General features: G+C 45.9%; 1 protein-coding gene across 2 annotated transcripts in view; it reads right to left on the minus strand.

The window, feature by feature from the left end:
* VANGL1 (VANGL planar cell polarity protein 1) overlaps window positions 1-26,836 on the minus strand; it is a 53,876-nt gene that overhangs the window by 23,614 nt on the left and 3,426 nt on the right. For both annotated transcript variants that reach the window (XM_005542220.5, XM_005542222.5), the window contains exons 2-4: window positions 20,810-21,021; window positions 12,549-12,681; window positions 7,798-8,405 (exon numbers count right to left, since the gene is read on the minus strand). In XM_005542220.5, the coding sequence (XP_005542277.1) occupies window positions 7,798-8,405; window positions 12,549-12,681; window positions 20,810-20,880 (812 nt within the window). In that variant the 5' untranslated portion in view covers window positions 20,881-21,021. The remainder of the gene's footprint in view (window positions 1-7,797; window positions 8,406-12,548; window positions 12,682-20,809; window positions 21,022-26,836) is intronic.

The following is a 26,836-nucleotide window of genomic DNA, read 5'->3' on the forward strand; positions in this document are numbered from 1 at the left end:
CTACAAGTGAGGGGCTTGGCTCTGCCACAGTCTGCACGCAGCCCTGCTTGCAGGCCGCGACACAAACCTCGCCACGCTGCCACTTCCTTGCACAGTCCAACCTGCACTGTGCCTCCCCTGCCTGGGATGGGAACTCTGCTCTCTCCACGTCTTAAATTACAGTGATGAATTACACCAAGATAAACAACAGAGCCATGGGGATCAAAGACAGCGGCCTGCTTAGGGCGCTCTAAGAAAAAGATTTAGATATGGACTCGAAACACCTCCACCCGACCCAGGATGCTGGACTGCCTAGTCTCTTCCTCGTGAGTACGCAGGAAGGAGCACACCATGAAGTCTGGAGTCTGAGGCTTCCGGCCTGCACAAGTGGATCTTGGCTCCCCGAAACCCGGGCCGGAGCAGAGCCGAGTGGCAGCTTTGCAGCCGGGGAAAGGAGGCTGCAGGCTGTTTGCCCTCCTGAGCACTCGCACCCCACCACTTTCACACTGTGTCAAGTCACACCCGGCCACTCGTGGTAAGTGTGGAGAATACGGGGCCTGGCCTGCAGCAACAATCCTCCAGGGAAACCAACAGCACAGCATTCAGGGAGTATGACCCATCTCCCAGGGGCTGGGCTCCTAAGGAGACCATGAAAACCAGCTTCACCTTTGCCAGCTCCTTTCCCTGTGAGTCCTCTGGGCCTCGGCGCAAGGCTGTGGGCAGACGCCGTGCGAGGGAAGCCATCCCAGCTGTGGCCGCTGGCAGGAGGCAGCTGAGTAAACACAGGGCTTCAGTGTGCAGCACCTTACACTCTCATTAAAGCCACTTTTAACAGGCACCACAGCACCAAACCACAAACGGCAGCTCCACTCCTGCCTTCAAAATTCTCCCACAGCAAAATAAGGCCTGAGCAAAACCCTCCACACTCTATGTTTTAGCCCTTACTTGCTCTTGTCCTTTGCTTTGCTACGGAGTGGGGCTGAGGACTGGAAGAATATCTTCATTAAAAAGTAATTACAGGAGTACAAAAACACACATTTCTAAAAATGAGATGGCATATGAACCCACGATCGTAGTAACATGAGCCAAAACCACTGATGGTCATTTAAGAATTTTCCCAACGTTGCGGCCACTGGCTCTGGGCTCTTGGAGACCGTTGGTGCTCATCGTGAACACGGGATGGAGGGCGTGGCCCTGCACGAGAGACATGCCTACCAGTAATGTAATCACCGGCTTGGACATTACTTGACCCAGAATCACAAACATAAGATTTCAAAAGGAGCTGGAAATATCCTGGAATTACTGGAGTAACTTTAACCTCCCTAAGAGACTCTCCCTTTGTCACTTAAAACTGGAAAATCAAAGTTCAATCCAGAGAAGCAAGGCCCCCGTACAAGCTGGGAGGATGCCTGCATGAGCTGGAGAGGACAAGATGAGCTCTATTTCAACAGGTCAAAAGTCTCTGGGGTCAAAAGTCTCCAGTGTATGTAATATTCCTGTCTCAGCTCAGGCTGCTGTTATCAAAATGCTACAGACTAGGTAGCTTAAACAACAGAAATTTATTTTCTTACAGTTCTGGAGGCTAGGGGTTCAAGATCACGGCTCCAGCCAATGTGGTTCCTGTTGAGGGCTCTTTTCTGGGCTTACAGATGGCCACCTTCTTTCTGTGGCCTCAAACAGCCTTTTCTAAGGGTATATGCAGAGAGAGCAAGCTCTCTCATGTCTGTTCTTGTAAGGACGCCAGTCCTATGGGATCAGGGCCCCACACTGACTACATTTAACCTCAATTACTTCCTTAGAGGCTACATCTCCAAATACGCCACACTGGAGGTTAGGGCTTCCACATATGAATCTGGGAGGACTACAAATATTCAGTCCATAACACTTCCTTGAATATAATCACAATTGACAATGTGACAATCATAAACTTCCATTGCTTGAAAAGCAATCCAAGGATCATTTCTTCTAAAGAACAGGTGGTTCTGTGATCAGTTACCACGTCTTTGATTAAAAGATCTGTATTAGTCCATTTTTATGCTGCTGATAAAGATATACCTAAGACTGGGTAATTTATACAGAAAAAGAGGTTTAATGGACTCACAGTTCCACATGGCTGGGGAGGCCTCACAATCATAGCAGAAGGCAAAAGGCACATCTTATAGACAAGAAAGAAAATGAGAGCCACCTCTTACAAGGCTTCCTCTTATAAAACCATCAGATCTTGTGAGACTTATTCACTACCACAAGAACAGTATGGGAGAAATCGCCCCTGTGATTCAATTAACTCCCACTGGGTCCCTCCCACAACATGTGGGAATTATGGGAACTACAATTGAAGATGAGATTTGGGTGGGGACACAAAATCAAGGTCTATGGTCAGTGTCGATATATAAGCTACTCTTTCTCAGTCTCAATGAATGAAGCATTTCTGACTCCAAAACTTTGACCCCGAAGCTTAAAAACCCAAATGGTTAAAACCTGCTGGCTGAATTAGGTAGAATGGAGCTTCAGAAATATAAATATGCTACAGAATGGGTCACTGTGGAAAGTTTCCCAGAGTGCTGAGTCATACCTGCTTTTGTGGTTTCTCTGTCTCCCTCCTTGTTGATGACTATCAGCTATCATTTTTCATTGATGTTCATATACCTCCTTAAAGCAGCGCTTTTCCCCCTCAAAACATGTTACTTCTGGGCTTTTTAAGGTATAGAAATCAATAATTAAATTGGTTAGAACTATATGCAAAATAAGAATAAACAGACTCTGAGAAAGAGAGTCCAAGGTGGTTGTGGGAGTCTGCGATATTGACCTTTATGCCCTAGTAGCCTCTGTCTTGTGTCGTCCTCTCCCCTTAAATGTGGGATAGGGCTGTGGCTTGCTTTCACCAAGAGAATGCAGTAGAAATAATACTGGGACAATTCCAGGCCCAGATCTTGAAAGGCCTGGGTGGGAGCTTCTGCTTTTGTGCTCCTGGGAGCCTTGAACTGCCACTTAAGAAGTCTAGCAACCTGGTGAGGAAACAACACGCAGAGGCCATGAGAAGGAGAGAATATATAGGAAAAGAAGGAGGACAGAATACACAGGAAAAGAAAGTCAGCCTTGGCTGACTCACCATGTGAGTATAATCACACAGGCCCATGGGCAGGATCAGTTAAAGAACCTCCTGGCTGAGCCCAATCCATGCTGCAGAATTGTGAGAAATATTGTATTGGTTGTTTTAAGCTACTAAGTGGTGGGATAGTTGTTGCACAACAATAGATAAAAGATATCTTCTTTGAGACATGTGAAGTATAGGAAGTTAAAAAGGTTTGAGCCTTTGGTCAAACTACTGCTATGACTTTAAGGACCAAGCTTTGTCAACTGAGTGAATAAAATAACCAGTGGAGCTAAGGAATGGATCTCAGAGTGCAAGCCATCTTGACAATCCTCCACATTCTCTGTTCCAGCCCTAAGCTCTGTGTTAAGTGAAACACAATAATGTATACAAAAATAGCTGGCAATCAGGCTGGCACATGGGAAACACTCAAAAAATGCTTCTGGGTTTGTTCATGTGTTCCTAAAGCAGTGATGTGAACACGAACCTATCTATTCAGAGGTAGTATGGTGAAATGGGTAAGATCATTCTGGAAGCAGAGAGCCTGGGCTCAAATCCTGGATCCCACAATCACAAATGGGGCCTTAGACTTACCTGACTCTCCCATGCCTCAGTTTGCTCATCTGAAAAGGAGGCTGGCTACCAGAACCTACCTCACATGATTGTTGTGAAAACTGAGTTGCATGTTAAAAGATTAGAAGGTACGGCCGGGTGCAGTGGCTCATGCCTGTAATCCCAGTACTTTGGGAGGCTGAGGCGGGCAGATCACGAGGTCAGGAGATCAAGACCATCCTGGCTAACACGGTGAAATCCTGTCTCTACTAAAGAAACAGAAAAAATTAGCCGGGTGTGGTGGCGGGCACCTGTAGTCCCAGCTACTCAGGAGGCTGAGGCAGGAGAATGGCGTGAACCTGGGAGGCGGAGCTTGCACTGAGCCAAGATCATACCACTGCACTCCAGCCTGGGCAACAGAGTGAGACTCCATCCCCCCTCCAAAAAAAACACAAAGATTAGAAGGCACCTGGCACCCAGTAAAGACTATGTAATTGTTTATCGTTAAGGTTTTCTTTTTCTGTCTCTGTTGTTCTACCATTTCACATTCAACCAGTCAATTACACTAGTGTCTGCGCCAGTATTCACAGTATTTCCCTTCAGAGGTTTCAAAACTGAAAAATGGTTACGATAATTGAATGCCAATTTTTAGGCTCTTCTATTCTTCCGGGTTTCTCCTCAGATAAAGTCATATCAAAAGTCATTAGTCTCTGGTAACATCCTGGAAAAGTTAGCAACTTATTGTGAGAACGGGGTCAAGAAAAGTGATGAGCAAGGTGTGTATGGAAAATGACAAAGCGACTGTGTGAGACACCAGGATGCCGTAGAGAGTGCGGTGGGGTAAGGGGTGTGATGCACAGGAAGGTGCTGATTCCCTGTGACCTTGAGCAGGTCTCTGACCCTGGGGCTTGGGGACCTCAACTGTAAGAGGGGATACCTCTACCCCACCTGCTCTGACCTCTGACAGGGCAGCAAGGAGGGGCAAATGAGTCCAAACCTATGAAAAGCTTTTCCTAACTCCTAGGGCACTGGGCAGAGGGTAGGAAGTATCTCAATCTATTTACGGTCTCTTACTTTCTGCAACAACTTTTTACATTTTTGAAAGTTTTCAAATAAGCCCAAAACTTCATTCCTGCCAACAAGCAGGGCCACAGCAAGTGCCTTTTATGAACTAACGAGAAGCCTATTTTCTTTAAGAAACTAAAGAGTAGACATTCTTTTTGACAATTCTCAAAAATAGCTCAGTCAATTCGATAAAATCATCTTTGAAAACATAAAAAAGAACTCACCATCACTTGGCACCTAAGCCCGATAGGTTGCTGCCACGGTGAAGGCTTTACATAAAGGGAGAGCCGACAGCCTGTGATTCTGCTGGGTCTGATGGAGACCTGCTATTCTGATTTCCGAGGCTTGCTTTGTCTATTCCCGCTCCCTCTTCCCTCCTGTCTGTTTCTACACTTTACAAAAGGCCTTAGAAGTTGTATTTCTGGCCTAGTAACTCTTCCAGCCACTGCTGGGTTCAGACCAGATTTAGCCCAAGGATCGGCGGGTGACCAGGCCCACACAATGCCAGGAGGAAAGGTGCCAAGCCTGCTCCAGCTCTGGCAGACTGGCTGTCACTTGGGCATCTGGCTCTCCCTGAGGGCTCCATTTGTCAGCAAAGATGTCGCTCTTTCCCCAGCCATTCTTTCCACCTCCTAACCCAGGCTCTCCACGAGAGGGACAAAGGGGGCCTTATTAAAGGCAGGGAGAGGAGGAAAACCAATGGCCCTAAAGAGAAGCTGAAAGGATGAGGCTGGGGACCACCTCAAAACACTCTCCCCAGGGCAGATGGGCACTTGCCACCTTTCAGGTCTCCCTGGGGAGCTGGGGTGACTGACTTGAGTTTTTGAAAGCCTGGACAGTTGTTGGTCATGGTGAGAGCAAACTGAAAGGTTTGCAGCAAGCCTGGGAGCCATGCAGCACAATCAGTCTGGCTTCTCCCGTCCAGCTCGGCCCTGACCAGCAGAACTGTGTGGTGAGAGGCAAGGGCTGTTGCTAATTACGTTTTCTGAACATGCCACAGGCATACTTTCCCCAGGCTGTTTGGTTTGTCCCCTCTCCACCCCCACTCAGCTGCAGTGTGCAGCTCAACCAGTCTTACAGGGAGGAGCAATGTGGGAGCCCATGGGGGGAAGTCAGTCCCACCACTCTGGATGACCTATGGTGAGAAGACGCCCTGCCCTTTCCCACCTACACAGGTGGAATTCACACCAACTAGGGCTGAGGGCCAAAAATCAAAACCACCACAGACCTCACTCCTGGCCAGTGTCTTGGCTACTTACATATAGAGCTCCAAGTATCACTCATCTCCACCGTGACCACAGCCGGATTTTTCTCTACTGCTTTAACTGCAGCAAAACCTGTTCTGAGACAGACTGTCTCCTGCTTGGCTTTATTGCTGCCACAATCTGAAATTCTCTGTCCTCCTGTGTTCCCATCACCTATACCCCAGGCCTGTTTCTGCACCTGCCCACCAGACAGCGGTGCACTGGTCTCTTTCCAAGTGACTGTGAGTGTCACAGGTGCTGAGATAGAGCTCTGAAGGCAGCCAGCCTGATGTGTCTGGGGCTCTGAACACAAGATGTTTAACACAAATCTGCTGGTCATTCCCCGATGCCAAACATGGGGAAAGAAAGCCTTCTGAGATGAATACGTGGCAAACGGTGACCTACTTGTCTTCAGAGCCCTACAGGCATCTGTGAAGGACTCAAAACCCCAGATTTCTGGTACACAGACATGTGACTTGGACACCAGTTTCCACCAAGGGTGGCAGCAACCTTGAATGCTAGATTATCCCATCCCCGTAGTACAAGCCAAGCCAGAGGAATGAAAGAGGGTACACACCAACATGAAGACGGTTTGGCAGCGTGGCCTGACTCCAAATACAGGCTGAGCCACCTCCCTGGAGCCCAGCCAAATCTATGACAAAGCCGATTGTTCTGATACCCACTAAGGTGTGTCCTTGCTGATTTTGGCTGCTCTGCCAGCTACATGATCACAGCAGTAATAGGTGCGATGAACTAAGTGCCTACCCTGCCCCAAGCAGGGTACACACATCAGCATATACTGCCTAAGGAGGCAGAGCGCCTGGGAGAGGGTAAAGGCTTTGAAGTCAGATGTCCCAGGCTCTGCATTCACCCAGAGACCATCTCAGTGCCAACTGTGTCCACGCTCCATGCCAGGCACTGAGAATGTCATGAGGTATAAGGGTGGCCCCTGGCCTCATTCATAGTCTGTGGAAGAAAACAGATGGAAAAATAGGCCACTAACCACAAAGTGAGAGATGCCATTATGGGGGCATTCACTCAGCCCTGGCCTCACGACATCTGAGTGAATCCTAAATGAGGCTAGCCATATGTTTTTGTGCAATTACGTAAATTCCGTAAGCCCTAGTTTCTTCATCTGTGACACGGGGATTAATAACACCTAGGTCATGGGGTTCTATGAAGACTAAATATACAATCTATATAAAGTGCTTACCTTGAAGCAAATAAAATGATGGTAATCCCTCTTATTTAACCACAAAATAATGAGATTATGTGCAGAGATTTAAGTATGACAACCCAACTGACTTCTAACTTTTTCTCAGGCATACATTTTCAAAACACTCACGGCTCACACACTTGGAGTCTCTAACCTGCACCTGATTCTTTATTGGAGGGTCCCTGGGATGACCATACAATTTACTGCCCAAACCACGCCTCTGAGGGTGGGGAAAAAAGGAACAATTCACGATTCCACTGGGACAGCATGGTAAATCACATGTCACATTTTGGACAAAATGAAGCTGTTGGTCACTTTATCCATTGTCCATTGGCCAATTTCAGAGTCAAAGTAGGCAGTCATCACTATGCATCTCCTTTCTCCATCATTTTTGGGAGCTGCCAATAACTTTGACCCAGCAAAACCTCAACCCGGGTGAGAGCCAGCAACTGCCCCGCACCATCTAGAAGTCCAGAAACTCAATAAACATGGAAACCCTCCCCACCTTCGCATCTCTTCCCCAAACCAGAAAAGGGTCAGACTCTGGTCCTAGCTCTTGGCATCTGTTGCCACCCCTCCCGTGCTAGACAGCAGCTGTCTCCCAGCAAGGCATCAGCCATCCTTTCTGCCTCCTGGATGTTGCCTCTTACCTCAGGTGTCCCAGGCTGTAGAAGCGGGACTCGCCGTCGGTGGAGCGGACCACCTGCAGCGTGAACATGGGCTGCAGCTGCCTGAGCTCCAGCAGGACGATGGCCAGGTAATGGATGAAGAGGAGGGCATCCACGAGGGAGACTGCATATTGCACAATGCCCTGGTAATTCCGGTCCCGAGAGTCCAAAATGCGGACCCCATAAAAAAGCCAATAGGAAACCACAAAGAGAAAGATGAGGACCAACAAAAGGGCACGAAACACAAACACCCGTGGCATGTCAGCTCTCCGCTTGCGGAAGAAAAGTGCCCAGGTCCCTATGAGCAGAATGAGGAGTTTGAATGCCACGGAGATAAAGAGCCCCTCACAAATTGTGCCACAAGGCTCCAGCTCATCCCTCCACAGGATCGGAGGTAAAAGGATGAAGGCGATAGGGGTGAGGAAAACTAGAAGTCCAAGAAAGGAGGCGACGGTGAGGCCCAGGTAGCGTTTGCAATCCAGCCCCACGCTGTCCTCCATGTCCTTGCTGATCCTGGCAATGTCCTCTTGGGATATGCTGTGCTCTGAGGTGCCTGTGATGGCCGTGGTGGTCTCTCCCCAGTTGTCATCCTGGTGGGGAGAAGACAGTGAGGATGGCACGATGCAGGTCATTTGTAAAAGCTACAAAGAGCAGTGAACATGCAGGGCCCGCCGCATCTACCCAGCCCTGTTCACAAAGGCTTCCAGAAAATGAAAGCTTAACTCTTTAAATATTAGAACTTTTTAACTCAAACAATTTTCATTGAAATTTTCAAAATGTATGCAGTATTTACCTTTTCAAACAGAGAAAACATAATGTGATCTTTCTGTCTGTTTGGGTGATCCATTGACATAACATTGATTATCACCCCCGTGTTGAAATGCCTTGAGAGGCTCTGAGGGCCTGGAGCTGTTTGCCCTGCAATGCGCAATCCAGGTGTTAGACTAATCATATGAGAGCTCATCTATAGAGATAAACCTCCTGCATCTTCTTTCCAATTCACGCTGGGATATAAAGGCTCACCAAGTCCAACTTCTGGAGGTGGGAGTATTACTACACCCTCCAGCAGCCCAGAAGAGCAAAGGGCATAGCAAGGGAGCTCACACCACTAAACAAACCCAAGCTTACCTGCAGCTAGGACTCACATTTTACAATCTCCTTATGGGCCAGGCGCGGTGGCTCACACCTGTAATCCCATAACTTTGGGAGGCCGAGGTGGGGAGATCACGAGGTCAGGAGATCGAGACCATCCTGGCCAACATGGTGAAACCCTGTCTCTACTAAAAATACAAAAATTAGCTGGGCATGGTGGTGCGTGCCTGTAATCCCAGCTACTCGGGAGGCTGAGGCAGGAGAACTGCATGAACCCGGAAGTCAGAGGTTGCAGTGAGCTGAGATCGCGCCACTGTACTCCAGCCTGGAGGACAAGAACAAGACTCCGTCTCAAAAAAAAAAAAAAAAAAAAAAAAAAACTCCTTATGATGTTCACAAGATCCACTTAACAAGTATCAGTGTCAAGCACTCTTTAACAATATTTCTCATGGACCAAGCTAAGCAAATCCAAGAATCCACGTATGGCCATATTGACTTAAAAATTCTTTCTAAAACATGTTTTCATGAGGAACTAAACATCAAGGGCATAGAAACAACCAGGATTATTATAATGTATCTTTTACTTTCTAGCTTCTTGTCTTTTTAAACTTCTAGGCAGTTGCAAGTTAAAGCAATTAGTCTATTCACTTAGCATGACTCAGTTGATAGAATTTTAAAGGATTCTGCTGTTTAAAAACAACTGGCCGAGACGGGTGGATCATGAGGTCAGGAGATCGAGACCATCCTGGCTAACACGGTGAAACCCCGTCTCTACTAAAAATACAAAAAACTAGCTGGGCGAGGTGGCGGGCGCCTGTAGTCCCAGTTACTCAGGAAGCTGAGGCAGGAGAATGGCGTGAACCTGGGAGGCGGAGCTTGCAGTGAGCTGAGATCCGGCCACTGCACTCCAGCCTGGGCGACAGAGCGAGACTCCATCTCAAAAAAAACCAAAAAACCAAAAAAAACAACTGGCAATAATAATGGAGCAACAAGAGAGCAAGGTGCTGAAAAGACACAGGGGGCCAAAGAGGTTTTGCCTCAGAAATTCGTACGTATCCTCTCACTCAGAAAAAAAAAAACGTCAGATGCAGTGGCAAAGTGGTGAAATTAGGACACCAACTTAGAAAAAGCTAGTTGAAGTTAGTAGCTAAATCAGCAAGACAGAGATCGCTCATAACCAAATAACCCCGAATCTAGTCATGACCAAAAAATGTATGGGCTATGGTAAGAAGTGGTGGTTAAGGTCTCAATCCTATGAACTAATAATCCTTCAACTTGGAAAGTTCGAAGTATCACATACACTGAGAGAAATTCCTATTTAAGACGATGGCCAGAAGCAGCCAGGACTGTCGAACATTACTGGTGGAAGTGGACCATGGCACAGTGCCTCTGGAAAACCACTCTGGCGGTTTCACAGAAATTTAAAAATACACTTAAGTACATGGCTCAGCAATTCCACTCTCAGGTTTTATCCAAAAATTAATAAAAATGTACATCCAGCCAGGTGCGGTGGCTCACGTCTGTAATCCTAGCACTTTGGGAGGCCAAGGCAGGCAAATCACCTGAGGTCAGGAGTTCGAGACCAGCCTGGCCAACATGGTGAAAGCCCGTCTCTACTAAAAATACAACAATTAGCTGGGCTTGGGGGCGCGTGTCTGTAATCCTGGCTATTTGGGAGGCTGAGGCAGGAGAATCGCTTGAACCCGGGAGGTGGAGGCTGCAGTGAGCTGAGATTATGCCACTGCACTCCAGCCTGGGCAACAGAGAAAGACTCTGTCTCAAAAAACAAACCAACCAACCAACAAACAAAAACCCAAATGTCCATTCACTAGGAGAATGGACAACAAATTGTGGTAGACTGACACAATGGAATACTACTCAGCAAAAGTAAAAAGAATAAGCTGTTGAAACATACCAAAATATGGATAAATCTCAAAATCATTACGCTGAGTGGGGCGGGTTGGGGGGCAGGGGTGGACCATATGATTCTAATTATATTAAATTCAAAAACAGGCAAAATTAAACTATAGTGATAGAAATCAACACAGCGGTTGCCTTGGAGAGGTGAGGGTGGGGCAGAGGTTGACTAGGAAGGGCACAGGAGAGTTTCCTGGGGTGCACATGCATGCCTAAAAAATGCAGATGTACAAAGGATCCTGTTAAGCTTGAGGTTCTTAGAAGAAAAAGCACCTAAGATGCTTTCATCAAAACCCCTAGATATTCAATAAAGAAACTGAGACCTACAAAGGCTGTGACTGCTCAAGGTAATGGAGCCACTAAAAAATACAGCCTCCAAACACCCATCTCAATGCTTTTCACACCAGATCATCCTTGGGCAACACCAATAGCTTCCCAAAGTAGTTCTCAGATATGAGGTGCAGAGGAGATGCAGAGAAAGAAGAGCCTTTGTTGTAGGCCACCGGCACCTCTGAACCCACATCCGGGAGGAAACTGACCCCCTCATGCACTCCAGGGTGATCCAGTCCTAGGATTGGCCCCACCCAACCATCAGCCATCCCAGAGCCAAGACAGGCAGCACTAAATGCATTTGCTCATTGTTCAGTGAACCCCACGTTCAACCCACAACTGGAGCTTTGAGTCCCAAGAACACCTTGTGTACTCTGAGGAATTCCAGTTCCAGTGCACCTATCTGATTATAAATGCTTACCTGTGTGTATGCACAGGTATGTACAGATGTATGCTTATCTATAGTCCTATATCTGTCTTTACAGCTGTGTATCATACATTGCTTTGTTTATGAGGGGCAAGGCTGGACATGTGTATATATATTTCTGGATGTGCAGAGGGTGTGCAAACATGTTTCTGTGTATAGCTCAGATATTTATTTAAATCAGGTGGGCTGCCAGACAGTTGGAACCTGGAGAAGAACCCACTCAATGGTTTAAAAAATTAATAAAGTGTCAGTATTTCAAAAATACTATAAAGTTAGGATTTCACATAAAATCCGGATTTGCAGCTTTTCTCAAACACTGAATCCCTGAATTCCTGAGCAACAGTAGGTGTCTGGAGCTGCGGGGCTACTGTTTCCTTTACAGAGGCAATGCATTCTCCAGTTAGCCACAGGCTCCTTCACACCACACTACAGCACTCACACTGATGCACTGCACAGACTGCTGTTAACCCAAAGCTTGTTTGATATATTTTTGCCCCCTCTTTTTGATCCAGGGCCTCCTTAATTAACTTACGTTTCTCTACCAGGCATCTGAGTGTGCGGCCTCTGATTTACTGCATAGCTCTAGTAGTAATGGTCAGTCTGGGCTGTCCCACGTTTTTCAAACTTCTTCTTAGGGTTTCTGAGTTTCCTTCTCCCTCTTACACTGTTCCATTGTGAAATGAGCAGTGACAGACTTCAGCTTTTCCCTTCCCTACCCTGTCATCTACCTTGCTGATTTCTTTTCCACACCATGCAAAGCAGGCCAACCAATCATACTTCAGAAGAATCCCCAAGCTACCAAAGGGCAGGACAGGCTGTCCTCAGAGCAAAAAGAGACCACGGGACATAGATAAATTAGCATGCTAGAAAAATAAAGACAAAAACCCAAGAGAACCTAAGGAAAACATTTACAGAAAGGAGTCTTGGTCAAGTGGCAGTGTGCTTAGAGACTACCTTTGATCCTTACCTGAACTTCCTCTGTCCGAGCAGAATCATTTCCCAACAGGGGCTCTCCAGTGGGAGGTTGAATGGTGACAGACTTTTCTGACCCTCTGCCATCTTTATTCCGGGGTGACTTATGTCTCTCTCTAGTTCTCTCCCTGAAAAACAACAACGAGCTAGCACATTTATGCCATGTTAATTAACTCTCTGGGTTTATCAAAATGTAAGTATCATTTTGAATTTAGGAAAGTTCTACACACACACACACACACACACACACACACACACACTGCATCAAAACCCACCCATCTTCACCACACTTCAAAGGGTGCATTGATCTTTACTCCCTACTTAATATTTTCTTTCTGCCATCCCAAGACCCAAAACACTCTTCTTGCGTTGCCATAAAGAAATACCTGACACCTTCATAAAGAAATGAGTTTAACTGGCTCACAGTCCTGCAGACTTTACAGGAAGCATGGTACTGACATCTGCTTGGCTTCTAGAGAGGCCTCAGGAAGCTTACAGTCATGGCAGAAGGCGAAGTGGGAGCAGGCACATCACATGGTGAAAGCGAGAGCAAGAGAGAGAGAGTTGGGAGAGGAGGCACGACACACTTGTAAACAACCACCTGTCACTCTTCCATCAACAGTGATATTTTTTCAAAGCCTAAAATTTAATGTTAGGATTTATGTAGCTAGTTACACTTTATTGTAATAATTACTGATTTGATTTGGTTAAAATTTGCCTTAACCAATTTTCTAGGGCTTTTAAAACTGGGACAACATTGTAGAATATCTAAGCTTTGGTATGTCCAAAAAAATCTGGGACAATTTTCACCCTTCACCTTTGGACAGGAGAAGAAAGGAAATTCAAAGTCACTACAAAGAACTGTTTACTTCTCATTCTTACAGGTTCAAAACTAAGTCATTCCCATAGGTTCTAGCTGAACTTGAAGACATCCATAGAAACAAACAAGCTAGGACAAAAGGCCAAAGACACCAAGGGGGTGGAGAGTGTGTGTGTGTGAGTGCGTGTGTGTGTGTGTGTGTGTGTGTATGTGTGTGTACATGGGGAGGGTTTTAGGCCTCCTGAGGAAAGCAGGCTGCTGCATCATTTTACCCCACAGGAACTTCCTGGGTGGTCTCCAGTGTGATTGTAAGAACTCTGCCTGGGGGTCATTCATGAAATTCCAAAAGGAACCAATCATTGTGGCCAAGCCCAGGTCACAACCTGGGCAATAACCACTTATGGGAACTGGCACTCCTCCTCCCGTTGCCAACAGGAAACCCAGAAGCCCTCACCTCAGGAGCCCCTCAAGGGTCAGTGAGTTCCCTCAGCCTCCTGCCCCCACAGCCACCTTGACATCAGCCCTCCTTCCTACAACCACTCACCGTCGTCATTCCCAAGGTCTCCCAGGCAGGATAGAAGCAGATTTTGGAGACAAACAGATCTTGGTTTTGCCCTACCAGATGTGTGATCTTGCACAAGTTACTCAATCTCTGAAAACCTCAGCTTCCTTATGTATGTAATGGTGACAACGACAACATCACATAATGTAAGCAGTGCTCAGTACAAGGATGTGGAGTAAGTGCTAATGCAGAGTGGCTGTGATTGCTATTACTATTAGCCAATGTCAAAGAACAGTGTCTTGACTTAGTGAGGCAGAGTATGTATACCTTGGAGAAAGAGATGTAAATGGAACTATTAACACACAACCCATCTTCTGTTAACCTACTACTTAGCTTAAGAAAACGTAGATTTCTTGTCAAACTTCTACCTTATCATTATCTCCCTGGGATAAGCATTGACTGATTCCTTCAAAGAGCCAGGAGGCTCCCATGCCAAGGGAATCTTTCAGTGACAACAATTCTATTCCTAGAACATAACTTATAATTACAGTCTGTTGCTGATATAGTTTGGATAGTTGTCCCTACCCAAATCTCGTGCTGAACTGTAACCCCCAATGCTGGAGGTGGGGCCTGGTGAGAGGTGTCTGGATGATGGGGACAGATCCCTCATGGCTTGGTGCTATCTTCACGACAGCGAGTGAGTTCTTGGGAGATCTGGTTGTTTAAAAGTGTGCTGCACCTCCTCTCCCAACTCCCTCTCTTGCTCCCGCTTTCACCATGTGATGTGCCTGCTCCCACTTCGCCTTCTGCCATGACTGTAAGCTTCCTGAGGCCTCTCTAGAAGCCAAGCAGATGTCAGTACCATGCTTCCTGTAAAGCCCGCAGGACCGTGAGCCAGTTAAACCTCATTTCTTTATGAAGGTGTCAGGTATTTCTTTATGGCAATGCAAGGACAGACTAATACAACCGCAAAGTTAGATTCTAAAAATAGAGGTGTTCTGGTCAACTCAGGTGTTTTATTTTAACAAGGCAGCTAGGGAAACAGCCAAATAAGCAGAGAATTTGGTTGTTTACCCAGAGATGCATCTAACAATGCCAATTACCTCACATCCTACCCCAATTTATAGAACACTTTGCTGAATGCTTCACTATATTTCATTCAATCCTAATTATAATCCTATGAAGCCAGTATTATTGTCTTCATTTTACAGACAAGGAAACTGTGGCTCACAGAGTTCAAGTTACTTCTCAAAGTAGTATTATAGTCAGTGGCAGACCTGAATTCAGGTCTGTTGCCACCACTTCTATTCACACCCACTATGGTGCACCGTGTTGAAGAGGAATTGGAAGATTTCATGGCATAAATATTCTCCAAATCATTCTCACACCCTTATACTTTAAAACTATTAGAGCTATGAAATATGCCTTTGAAGCTATTGCTAGGAGTAATAATTGGACCTTAGATAGCACAAAGCTGTGTGCCCAACACTCTGGGCTATCAAAAACAATCACTTCAAAAGGCACCCACTGTGAGAAACCATAAACAATTTGGGAGAGACTTCCCCCGTGTTTAGTCGGTTTCAGAACTAAACTCAGAATAGGTCTAGAACTGCTGCTCCACCAGCCCCGCCACCGGCCAGATGGACAATGCCCCTCTTCTATCTTAATCCGCTTCCATTTTCCCCAACTGCTCTCACATTTATCACTCTCTCGGCCACCAGCCAAGTCACATGCTCACCTAACCCATCTATCTATTCACTAGTCCCATGGGTCAAATCTTGTGACAGCACAAATTCCACTGGAAATCAAAATTCTTTCATTGAGTGCCAATTCCCGGAGCCTGCACCCTACCAGGGCAGAAAGCAGGTGGGGAGACACCCAGAGGTGAAAACAGCCTCTGTTGCCAGCCAGGGTTCCTATCACCAGCCCTCCCAGCCTGGCTCTTAAAAGGCCCAGGAGCACTCAGATGTGAAACAACTGTTTAACAATTCCCCTGATAACATCGGAGGGAAACCAGAGAAGAACCTGTCATCTGATAACCCAAGGAAGGTTTTTCATCCTCCAGAGCCCAAAACCCTAACCAGTGTGTCTTAAACTTTAAAAACTTCTTAAACTTAAAAAACGGTACAGAAAAACTACCCTGGGTATGGACTCAAGTGCAGATTTGTTGACCCCACTCTCAAATAATTTTCTGGAAGGGAGACAACAGAAATCAAAAATTTCCCCAGCATCCCAGGAGACTGCAGGTGGTAAAGGAAACTTGCCCCAAGATTCTCTTCCCCAAATGCTCCTGGGAGGAGGTTGCTGAGTGACTGCTTGGAAGTCTGCTTCTTTGTGAAACGCCCTGTATGTAACAGGGGCTTGATAATGGGAGCCATGAGTGTAATGCTCAGCTGCACAATGTTATAATACACGGCACTGCTTTCTTAAAATAGTATGAAGTGGATGAAGTTGGGAGAAAGGTTCGGAACAGTGTGCAGTCATGACTGAGGGATACCCTGAGCCAAGAGCCTTCCACTCACTGTCAAGTGAGAGTTGAAGGTGAGGCACTTCCTGTCAGCTCAACACTAGCACTGTGCCAGGTACTGGTCACGCTACCGACGGAGCAGGACCTGCCATATGGCTTTTATTAGAAAAAAATTATTAGGAAATTAGAAAAACTTTATCAGAAATCACTGGTCCCAAATTACTGCTCTAAGAAGGTCTCTGAGCCAAGCCAGGACTTCATAGTCACACTCTACAAAAATCCTGGCATTCAGTGACTTCCTGTCTGCAGAACTGCAGGTCACAGTGTGGCCACCTCACTGTAATAGGTACTCAAAGGCTCATCCCTGTAGCTCCAGATGCTACAACTCCAGGGAAAACCTATGGCTGCCAAGCACTGTCTGGGAGAGGGTTCCCCATTGATGAAGACAATCCGTTCACGGCGTCTAAGAGTACGGAAATGGGAGACCACGGGAGTAAACAGACTGCCAAGCCACAGGGGGAGGGGTGTTACAAACACATGTACACATGTGTGTGTTTCCAACTCTGCCTCAGTGGTCTGGATCACCTCTGTGCCTTTGCTGGGCGGCTGTGTCAGCTGCGAGAGTTTTTCTTTGTATCTTTATCTCTGAATCTGTCTCCACGCAACATCTGCCTGTAGGAGTAAAGATAAGTATATCTGTGCGTGTTGTGTGAGGGGCAGGAAGAGCAAGTGGTGGCATGCAGGCAGCCCGGGCATGTGTCTGCACCGCACGTGTGTGAGCAAATGCGTCTGTTTAGGTAGTTCTAGAGCTAAGCCCTGGGGGGTTGCTGTCACCCTCCTCGTTCCAGCTAGAACCCCTGTAATTCTCACTGTTCCCACTTACAGTCAGCATTTCCTGGGAAGATTATTTAGTCCTGTTTCTGTTGTTTGCCTATTTCTATTTGGGGAAAGCTGGCCCCACCGGTTACTCCTCCCTTTCCTTCTCTCCCACAACCCACGACCTGTCCATTCTCTCTGCTGGCTGCTGGGGACCGGCTGGCTGCTTCCTCTGGGCTATGGCTGGGGTAAGAGGGCTGGGCCCTGGGCACACAGACTCTGAAGCAGCCCTGGAACAAAAGCACCAATTCCTCCACTGCCCTGGCGGCCCTCTTTTTGTGCATTTTAGCACATTCGTCACATGAGTCACCCTTCATTTCCCTTTCCAAAAGTAGCATTTCCCTTCTAAAGAAACAAGGTGGGCCCAAAATCTGCTGAGGGCACCTACTAACTTTGGAATTTTAGGCAAATAACGCTGCCCTCTGTGCCTCGATTTCAACACCTGTAAAATGGGGCTACGACCTCCCGCCATTCTAGCACTGCTGTGAGAATAGGAGATAATGGCTATGAGGGAGGGGCCGAGCAGACACCCCCACAGCAGTTAACGTGACTGGCAGCTGCTGTGTTTAAATCAGGGAACTTGTGCTCCGAACCCAAAGGTTAGGTGGGGTCAGCAACAGTCCACACCATTCTCCCAGCAAGTTAACTGGACACCCTCTGGAGACTGCAGGCATCGCAAAACCAGGCCACTGACCTCTTCATGAGAAAAGAGTCACTTGTCATCTGCTTGGAACCTGGCCAGCCTTCTAAGATGATCATGGTATAATCAGGCATATCAAGTTTGGTGCACTTCATTATTCCTCCCTGAGTGGGAGTCTGACTAAAATTACTAAACAGCATGGTCCCACCGCCCCCCCGGCCAGCCCCAACCTGCCTCTTACCCTTCCATTCAAGTTCCCAACAAACCTCTGAGCAGGGCAGCCTTCACAGGAACACTCCTGGGACAAAACACCCTCGGCTGGGCCTGGGGCCTGGGGCCTGCTCTCATGCCTGTGGAGGGCAACCCTCCTGCTTAACATTCTTTAGGCCCCAGCAAAGTACACCACACCCCATGCTCCCTAGGGATGGTATCCCTTGCCCCATAGTTGCTGTGCCCTATGCTGCTGTCAGTTGGAGAATCCACCACCCATAGGTGGTAGTGGTGTTTTTTAAAGAACCCATGGAGTGCACCTACAAATCTCTAATGCTCATCTCCTCTCTCAGAGCTTTTCTCAGAGTAGATATCCAGGAACATTTTTTGAATAATTGATTAAAAGTCTCAGTTCGTATTAATCTTTGCCAAGTACCTTCCATATGGGTCCAAGACTACATTAAAAATTCTGTGTATTGTTTTAATTGGAAGTTACAGTCTCTTAAAGTTACTACAAGGGCATTGGAATATCAATTTCTGGAGGCCCCAAGAGGCCTAAGGAAATAGCAGAGCGTAGCAATGGGCCCCAAAGCGTGAAAGTCAGAACTCGAGTGTAGACAAAAGAGGCCAGAGATGGTTCCCACAAAGGATACTGCAAGCCAGCCTCCTTTATTCATCCCCAAGCACCCAGGGAATCCCAAATTCCTACTTCTGTCATTGTGGTGTGGATGAGGGAAGCCTGGTATTGACAAGGGAACTGGTAGGGCTAAAAAACTAGTATTTTAAAACAGCTGTTTCTGGACTTTTCATAACTAAATCTGATAAGTTTGCCCATCAGCTGAAATGTGTGATTTAATTCTTGTGGCCAGAGGGCTTCTAACTGTCTCAGGAGCTGGGCTCTGCCATGTTACCACAGGCCCCGTCCAGCAGCACCTGCCCCGAGCTCCTTCTGTTTCTCATCCTTATTTGAAAGCCTTACCTGGACTCCAGCAGAAGCTCACTGACATGTTTTCCTCAAATTTTTATAAGAGCAATACATAAAAATGTAGAAAACAATTAAAGTTAAAAAGAAAATACCACCATAGTCCTATACTCAGAGACAGGCATAGTCACCATGTGAATACTCATCATATGTATATGTAACTATTACAGCATACAACATTTTGAATCCTGTTTCTTATAACATGGTCTCATGAACATTTTCTCACGTCATCAAATATCTTTGAGAACCTTTCCTTTATATTCTGTTCCATTCATTTCTAAAAATTACAAAATATACACTTGTAAAAAAACTGAACAAGTACAAAAAGATAAAGGAAAGTTCCCATCAGTCTCTAGCTTCTGCCGAGCCTCCCCCTGTGGATGACCACTCCTAGCAGTTTGGAGTATACCCTCCCAAACCTTTTTCTATGTGAGTAATCCAGATGGGCTTGTAAATCATTAGATATATGTAGCTCGCTGCTGTTTTACAGAACAAAATCTCACTCTGCATTCGGCTGCTTGTATGGGGAAGAGCTCAGTCAGGGAAAAACCACTACAATCACCATTCCCAAGCCAGTGCAGAGCTGGGCCTTTGGGCTGGGGCCAGTTGGTACCTTGGAACACAGCACTAAAATGCCAAGGCCATTACAATATTAATCTAGCCACTGGTGAGTGACCTCCAACCTGTACTGCATTACATGCTTTACAAGCATAATCTCATTTAATCCTCTCAATAGCCCTGTAGGAGAGGACTGCTGTACCCATTTCACAGATGAGGACCCTAAGTAAATGGCAGCACTGCAATTTCACCAAGCACAATTCTAACTGGTACAGTACCACCTATCTGTTCACTGATTTCTTTATTCATTCATTTGCTCTTCTACTTAGCAAACATTCTACAGGTCAGTAACACAGCAGGTCCTAAGAATAGCAGTGCACACCTGCTAATTTTGCAGAGACTGCAAAATTTTGACCAATACCGCCCAGGACAGTGTTTTCAAACCCAAATTTGTTCACCTGAAGATTAGTCAAAGAGAAATAAGGTACCAGGCCAATCCTACTGGTTCACCAAATAAGCCTCATGACAAAGGCATAATGGACAATGAGTCAGCAACTTCGGGTGAAAACCAACAAGCAATGAACACTTTTTAAATCTTCCATTTACATTCTTCATAAAGCTTTCAGGAGAGCTGATACCTATAAAAAATACCTAGAAACCGAGGCGGGCGGATCACGAGGTCAGGAGATCGAGACCATCCTGGCTAACAAGGTGAAACCCCGTCTTTACTAAAAATACAAAAATTAGCCCAGTGTGGTAGCCAGCGCCTGTAGTCCCAGCTACTTGGGAGGCTGAGGCAGGAGAATGGCGTGAACCCGGGAGGCGGAGCTTGCAGTGCGCTGAGATCCCGCCACTGCACTCCAGCCTGGGCCACAGAGCGAGATTCTGAGATTCTGTCTCAAAAAAAAAAAAAAAAAAAGAAAAGAAATACCTAGAAATGAAAAACATTTCCATTGCAGGAAACAACTTTAATTTAAAACCAATTGTGAGAAATTAAAGTCATCAACTCTAATGGTGGCTATAAAATGTAAACTGGTGGCATAGTTACTCCCGAGAATGTTAAATGCTCTTAAAGCTCAGCTTCTCATGCACCAACGGACCCGAGCTCCAGCGCCGAGTCAGTGAAAAGTGAGTGTAGAGAACCTCACCAACCTGTAGGTTTCCCCAAAAGGAAAAGTAGAGTAATGAACAACTTACATACCCTTGTCTGTGAGATTTTTTCGAATGACTTGAATAGTAAGAATATCCAGAATAAGTGGATTCGGTATCCATAGCAATGGAGGGCTTGCCCTTGAGGAAGGAAGGAGCAGGTACTGTTTCTCCTTAGAGGTAGAGAATTTCACCTACCAGACTCCTAAAACCTCAAGGAGTCTGGAAATTAGAAGAGCAGGCACTCTTCAACAGGAACGAATTCTGGGAAAGAGGGAAAAAAACAAGACATTAATCTTCAAAGCCAACCTTAATGGGGCTGAAAGATAAATGACAAAGCCACATCTCCTCTCTGGGGTCTCTATCATGGAACAAGCAAGCGAGGGTGAAGCAGCTGAACTCTAAATGCTCCACCCACGCAGTAACCGGCTTTCCCAGGTGTCTGGGAGGGAGACAGGATAGGTGCTGAGCAAGCTGAACCCCTATCACAGCAGCAGGAAAATGGGAGGCACTCATCCACTTCCTCAGTGCGGCCTGACGCCTGCTCACTGGCTTTAGGAGGTGACTTTCCACATCTCTGGCTCTCCACACAATGCCCAGCCCCCAACTGCCAGTTTGCTGGTTATAAAAACAATACTCAGCGAAGTTGCTTTTAAGGGATTTGGTTATAATTTCCAAAAGTAAATTGAAAAAAAAAAAATCTTCAATCTTTTTGATCTAGTATCCAAATTTCTGAGAATTTATCTTAGGGAACTGATTTCTTTTTCAAAGAAAAATTATTGTTGTCTCATTGTCTATAAATAATAAAATGCTAGAAACAATCTAAATGCCCTCAGAATACAGGAATTGGTAAGGAAAACATGGTTCATCCACCAAAAAAGTATCACATATGTGTAAAATGATCATTATAAAGAATGGAAACTCTTATAATGATAAATTTTAAAAGCAGGATACAGTATTGTTGATACACAGTGCACCAACATTACAGTTACAATCATATAAAATTGCCTTGGTAAGGACAAAGATTTTTAAAGGAGACACAGAAAATAAAAGCAGGCAATTTATTATTTGCAGGCTCCTGGGTCTTTTCCCACATTTTCATTAGATATCGCTTTGCAATAAAAATAAATTGGAAACATTTCCAAGTACATTCCTGAACTCCCACATGCTAAACTTTTTACTTCGAGAAAACCGAGATCCACAAGTTCTGTCTCTCTCTGCACCCCTCACCCCAGAGCTAGTCTCAGCTCAACAGGGTTCCTTCTTCCAGCGCTGGAAGCTGAAACTGCAAACACAGCCAGTGAGATAAGTGTGAAGAAAAAACAAAGGAGCTGTAAAGGCCATACCCTAACCCTCCTGGGAGGAGGCCACGTTTCCCTGATCCCAGCAATGACACGTAAGTCTGGAGGGAATCAGGTCAGCACAAATCGCCACATACCTCCAACACAGCCCCCATAGCCTCCCATCCCACTTAGGGTGTATTTACCCTTACCATTCATTCTTCCTGGGAGTCAGGTACGTTCACTTCCAAGGTCTGCCACCCAGGGCCAGTCTCCTTTGTCCCTGATGCCCTTACTTGCCATTTCACTTCTCCTCTGCCATCAAGAGCCCAAGGCTAGCCCTGGGGAAACCTGAGTTCTAGTCTGAGCCCAGCCACTGTCTTTCTTATGCCTCAGTTTCCTCATCTGTTAAACGGGGTAAACCAACCAGCCACCAATCTCACAGGTTGATCTGAAAATATAACCAGATACAGTTTCCAGAGGTGGGTTCCAATCTCGGGTTTTACTCACTTATTAGCTATCAGGCCCCAGTCAAAATGAGTAAACCTCTTTGAACATGTAACTGTAAAATGCAAACATCAGGGTTGCTGTTAAGACCAAATGAGCTAACAACTTTGAAGGCACCCAGCGCGAGCTCCAGATGTGCTAGGTAAATGAAAGTCCGTGTGTATCAGTACTCCCTTTGCGGGTTCCGAAACCCTTGTTCCTCTGTCTTCCTAATGAGAGAAATGCTTGGAAAGAAGCAGAGCAGATAACAGTCTCTGTGCCAGCCTTCCTGCCACAAAGCTCACCCATGGGTTCACCTGCAGTCAGACAGAATGGAGCTCGCATCTCAGTCCGCTGCCTACTAACTAGCTGTACACCTGGGCAAAGCAATTTCTCCTTGGAGCCTCAGAGATTTCCCAATCCATAAAAAGGAAGCAAGGCAGCCTATTATGGTGGGCGTTTGGTGGGGGAGGTAGCTGTAAAGATTAAATGTGAAAACAAACACAGCAGGCCTTTTTTAAATGCTAAGTTTTGCTCCTCCACTTACCCTACTTTCCTAGAAGACTTCAAGAGCTGAGTCATCTTTTTTTCTGCCTACTGTCTCCACCATTTTCACTAGCAATTTCAATCAGCTTTCAGCACCTCAGTCTCACTTCCTTTCTGCCCTGGGCTTTGCCGTTTTCTCACCTGCTTCATAACAGGCAGCCGTCAACATTAGGATGTGCATCGAAGATCTCCAGCCCTGAGTGAATTGAGATCCTCCCTGAAAGCCCCTCACCCAGCTCTCTGCTGATCTGCAGATTCTAATGTCCAGTTCCCTGGCCCAGAACACTGATTTCCCTCTCTCTTCTAGATTCATAATTAACCCTTCACAACTCCTACACTCTTTCTGCCTTGCATCCCATAACTCTGGATTCCCCAATCCATCCCAACTTCCAGCTACTTTTTGCTAAATGCTGCTGGAGTGTCTCAGAGGCTGGCGGCCCAGGCCCCGCAGATCTGGGCAGACCCAGCTTGGTGCTTCCTAGCTGTGACATCAGGGGGCAGATGTTTGCCTCTCTGAGCTTGTCCAACCCTGCCCCATAAAATGAGGTCATTTAATATTCTCTCTTCCCAGGGTTCTTGCGAGGATTAAACGAAACTGCAAAGGTAAAGTCTCTGGCACATGGTAACCCAAGTTTTATTCCCTTCCCCCTCTGCCAGAGGACTTCATTCCTTGTCCTCATTGAAAACTTGTGGCCACTCATTAAGACAACTCCAGACCTGTCCCTCAAAGGAAACCATGGATCCCAAATGCCCTCCAGGGAAAGGCTTTATCTAACTCTACCAACCACCCTAGTCCGGTTTCCCTCCCACAGTTCCTTCCTGTACTTACCAAAGGAGCGGTCTATACATGCTGTCACTCCCTCCTTCTCCACTGTCACTCCAAATCCCCATCCACAACACTCCACTGAAACAACTCAAAGTTGGCCAAGGATTGCTGTGAGCCAAGTAACATCCTTGTCCTCCTCCCCCAGTGCTTTTTATTTCATTTATTAGTCCATCCACCTCCATATTAAGTGGCATCTACATGACCATGCTAAGCAACACTAGGGCACAGCCATGACAAAGGCACACTGCTTGCCCTAGCAGAGTTTCTCTGTAGCTCGCTAGCCTCCAATTTGATGCCACTTATGTTACTACTTCTCTAACACTCCCTCTCCTCTCCCCTCACCACATTATCCCTTAACATTCAAAACTCTTCTCATTCTTCTCCATCCACAGATTTCCTACGGCAGAAGCTCCTTGAACAGAGCAGCTATGTCTTACCTCCACCCAGGATATTTTGAACATAACAGGTACCCAACAAATACTTACTGAAAGACTAAAACCCAAGGGCACATTTCCTACTGAGATTCTTCTTGCTCCCCTTGGGAATGCCATCATCCCTCTCAAAGGTGCTCTCCAGTATCCTGTCCTGTTCTTCCCAATTCCTCAGCTAAAGCAATACCCTCATCCTATGGATCCAGCCCTGTGCCACCTTCAACACCCTCTCTGACCCTCCCCTCCCTCTACTGATTCACAGCCACCCACTTCCTCCAGGCTCCATCTACACAGGGCTAGACCACTACAAAGCCTCCAGGTGTCCTCACCAGTCTACACACAGCTCAGGCCCCTTGTAAGTCATACCGTTTCTAATAGTTACCAACTCTTATCCTATCCAAGATCTGAGTGAGGATTAAGAGGATGCAATAAGAGGCAAACTGAATAAAATCCAAAGTGAACTCGACTTTGGATTTTCAACAGACTTAATAGAAAAGGATATCCTGAAGCTTATCACTGCAATGATGTATCTATGAGATAGTTCCCTTGCATACACAATAAATTAACAAAACTCATGATAAGGTCAGAAGGAATCCCTTATCAGAAAAGATAATAAAGCAATGAAAAGGAATCAGGTTCCCAGGGTAATAAACTGAAAGACTGTCACAACAGCATGAATGGGACAGTCATATAAAGGTAGGAATATGGCTCCTAGAACCTAGAACTATCTATCACAGTGACCCCTCATATGACTCATATTGTGTTTGGCCCAGGCTGGGCAGCAACCAGAGTGACCTTTTAAATTACAATGCAGACATCACTTCCCTGTTTAAAACCTTTCCATGGTGTCCCACTGCACTTTAAATAAAATACAAAAATCTTTCATTTGGTATGCAACGTCCTGCCCAGCGCGCTAGCTCCCTCCTCCTTCTCTAGCCCCAGCTCCTTTAAGGTAGTCTTAGGGCTTTGGCAGAGCCCAGTATATCTGTTGGTACTCACCCTTTACATGCTCTGTTTTGCCAAATTCCTACTCATCACTCCCTAATTTAAATACTGCTCCTTTCAAGAGGCCTTTCCTGATCCTTCAATCTCAATCAGGCTCTTCTCCAGCACCCTGTACTCTTCCTTTCTATCCAACTTCCAGTGATACATTTGTTTGTGTGAGCACTTATTGTCTAGTTCCTTTACAGGCTGCAAGCTCCATGAGGGCAGAGCCACTTTCATGACTGTCTTTCCAGCTCCTAGGACATTACGGGTACCCTATAAACGTCTGCCGAATGAAGGGTTTTGTGGCAGATCTTAGGACACGAGGCCATAGATTCATTGTGGGAGAAACTTTAGAAATTATCTATTTTAAATCCTTAGTTTTAGAGGTGAAAAAAAAAAAAAAAGATGCAGATATTAGATAGAGCCATGATACCAGAACTATCAAAAATAGAGCTATACTACTGGCTTGCATGGCAGTCCCACTCAGGGGCAGAGTTCATACTCCAGACACACTGAGTAAAAATCAGCAGCAGCCTCTTTCAGCCACTGCCCAAGAGCATCTCGCCTCACCTGTCACCCACCCCTTAAGAGTGCACTGCTTGGCACTGCTTGCGTGGGGGCTGGAGGCAAGTATCAGGGCAGGGCCAGGCTCATCGAACCACATCGCATGCAGGCAAGGTCAACACTGGGAGATAGGTGCACAGGGTGCTTCTGAGTGACAGTGTCTTAAATTCTGGACTTCCTAGGCAAAAATGTCAGAGAGAACCTCCTTTACCACCCTTTATCAAAAGCAAAATGAAGATAAGCAGCCTCAAACAGAATTCTCTCCTAAAGTCATGTTCACTCATATAAAAATCCTACTACTTAAAATGAAAACACAGTGTTTAGCAAATCGTATGAAGGAAATAATACGTTATGATAATGACAGTGGTAAACACAAGCTAACCTTCGCAAAAAGGAAATTATAAAAACATCAACAGCTCTGCCTAGAGCTATTAAGTAATTAAGGGAGCTCTGGTTTGGAAAGTTACTATGTAAGGGGTACAGAGATACGCACTGAATTTAAAGAGACACTTTGCTTCCTATGCAGTAAGTAGATCTATTTCCAAGGAAAAGTGGTATCTGGTACAACCATGCTTATATATGCTGTGTACATTACATTGAATATTTGATTTTTATATAGAATTCTGCAGAGATTATGCTATTAATTATTATTTATATTTTGTCTTGAAGCTAACATTCTTCTTAGGGGTACCCATTTTTAATTAAATGGTACTCAAGAGGAAAATGACAATTGGAATAATTTTGTTTAGAGTCAACTATTCTTCTAGAGAGTAGCAATGAGCCCAGATTGTGGGTTAAGAGCATTCGAATCCTGGCTCTAGTACTTACTGTGTGACCTCAGAGCAAGTTACTTAACTGCTCTCTGCCTCAGTTTCCCTAACTGTAACAACATTTTTTATTTTACTTATAGATCTGTGGTGGGCATTAAATAAGATGATTCATACAAATTACTAGAACAG

Source organism: Macaca fascicularis, chromosome 1 (assembly GCF_037993035.2).
Source record: "Macaca fascicularis isolate 582-1 chromosome 1, T2T-MFA8v1.1".
Classification (NCBI taxonomy): Eukaryota; Metazoa; Chordata; class Mammalia; order Primates; family Cercopithecidae; genus Macaca; species Macaca fascicularis.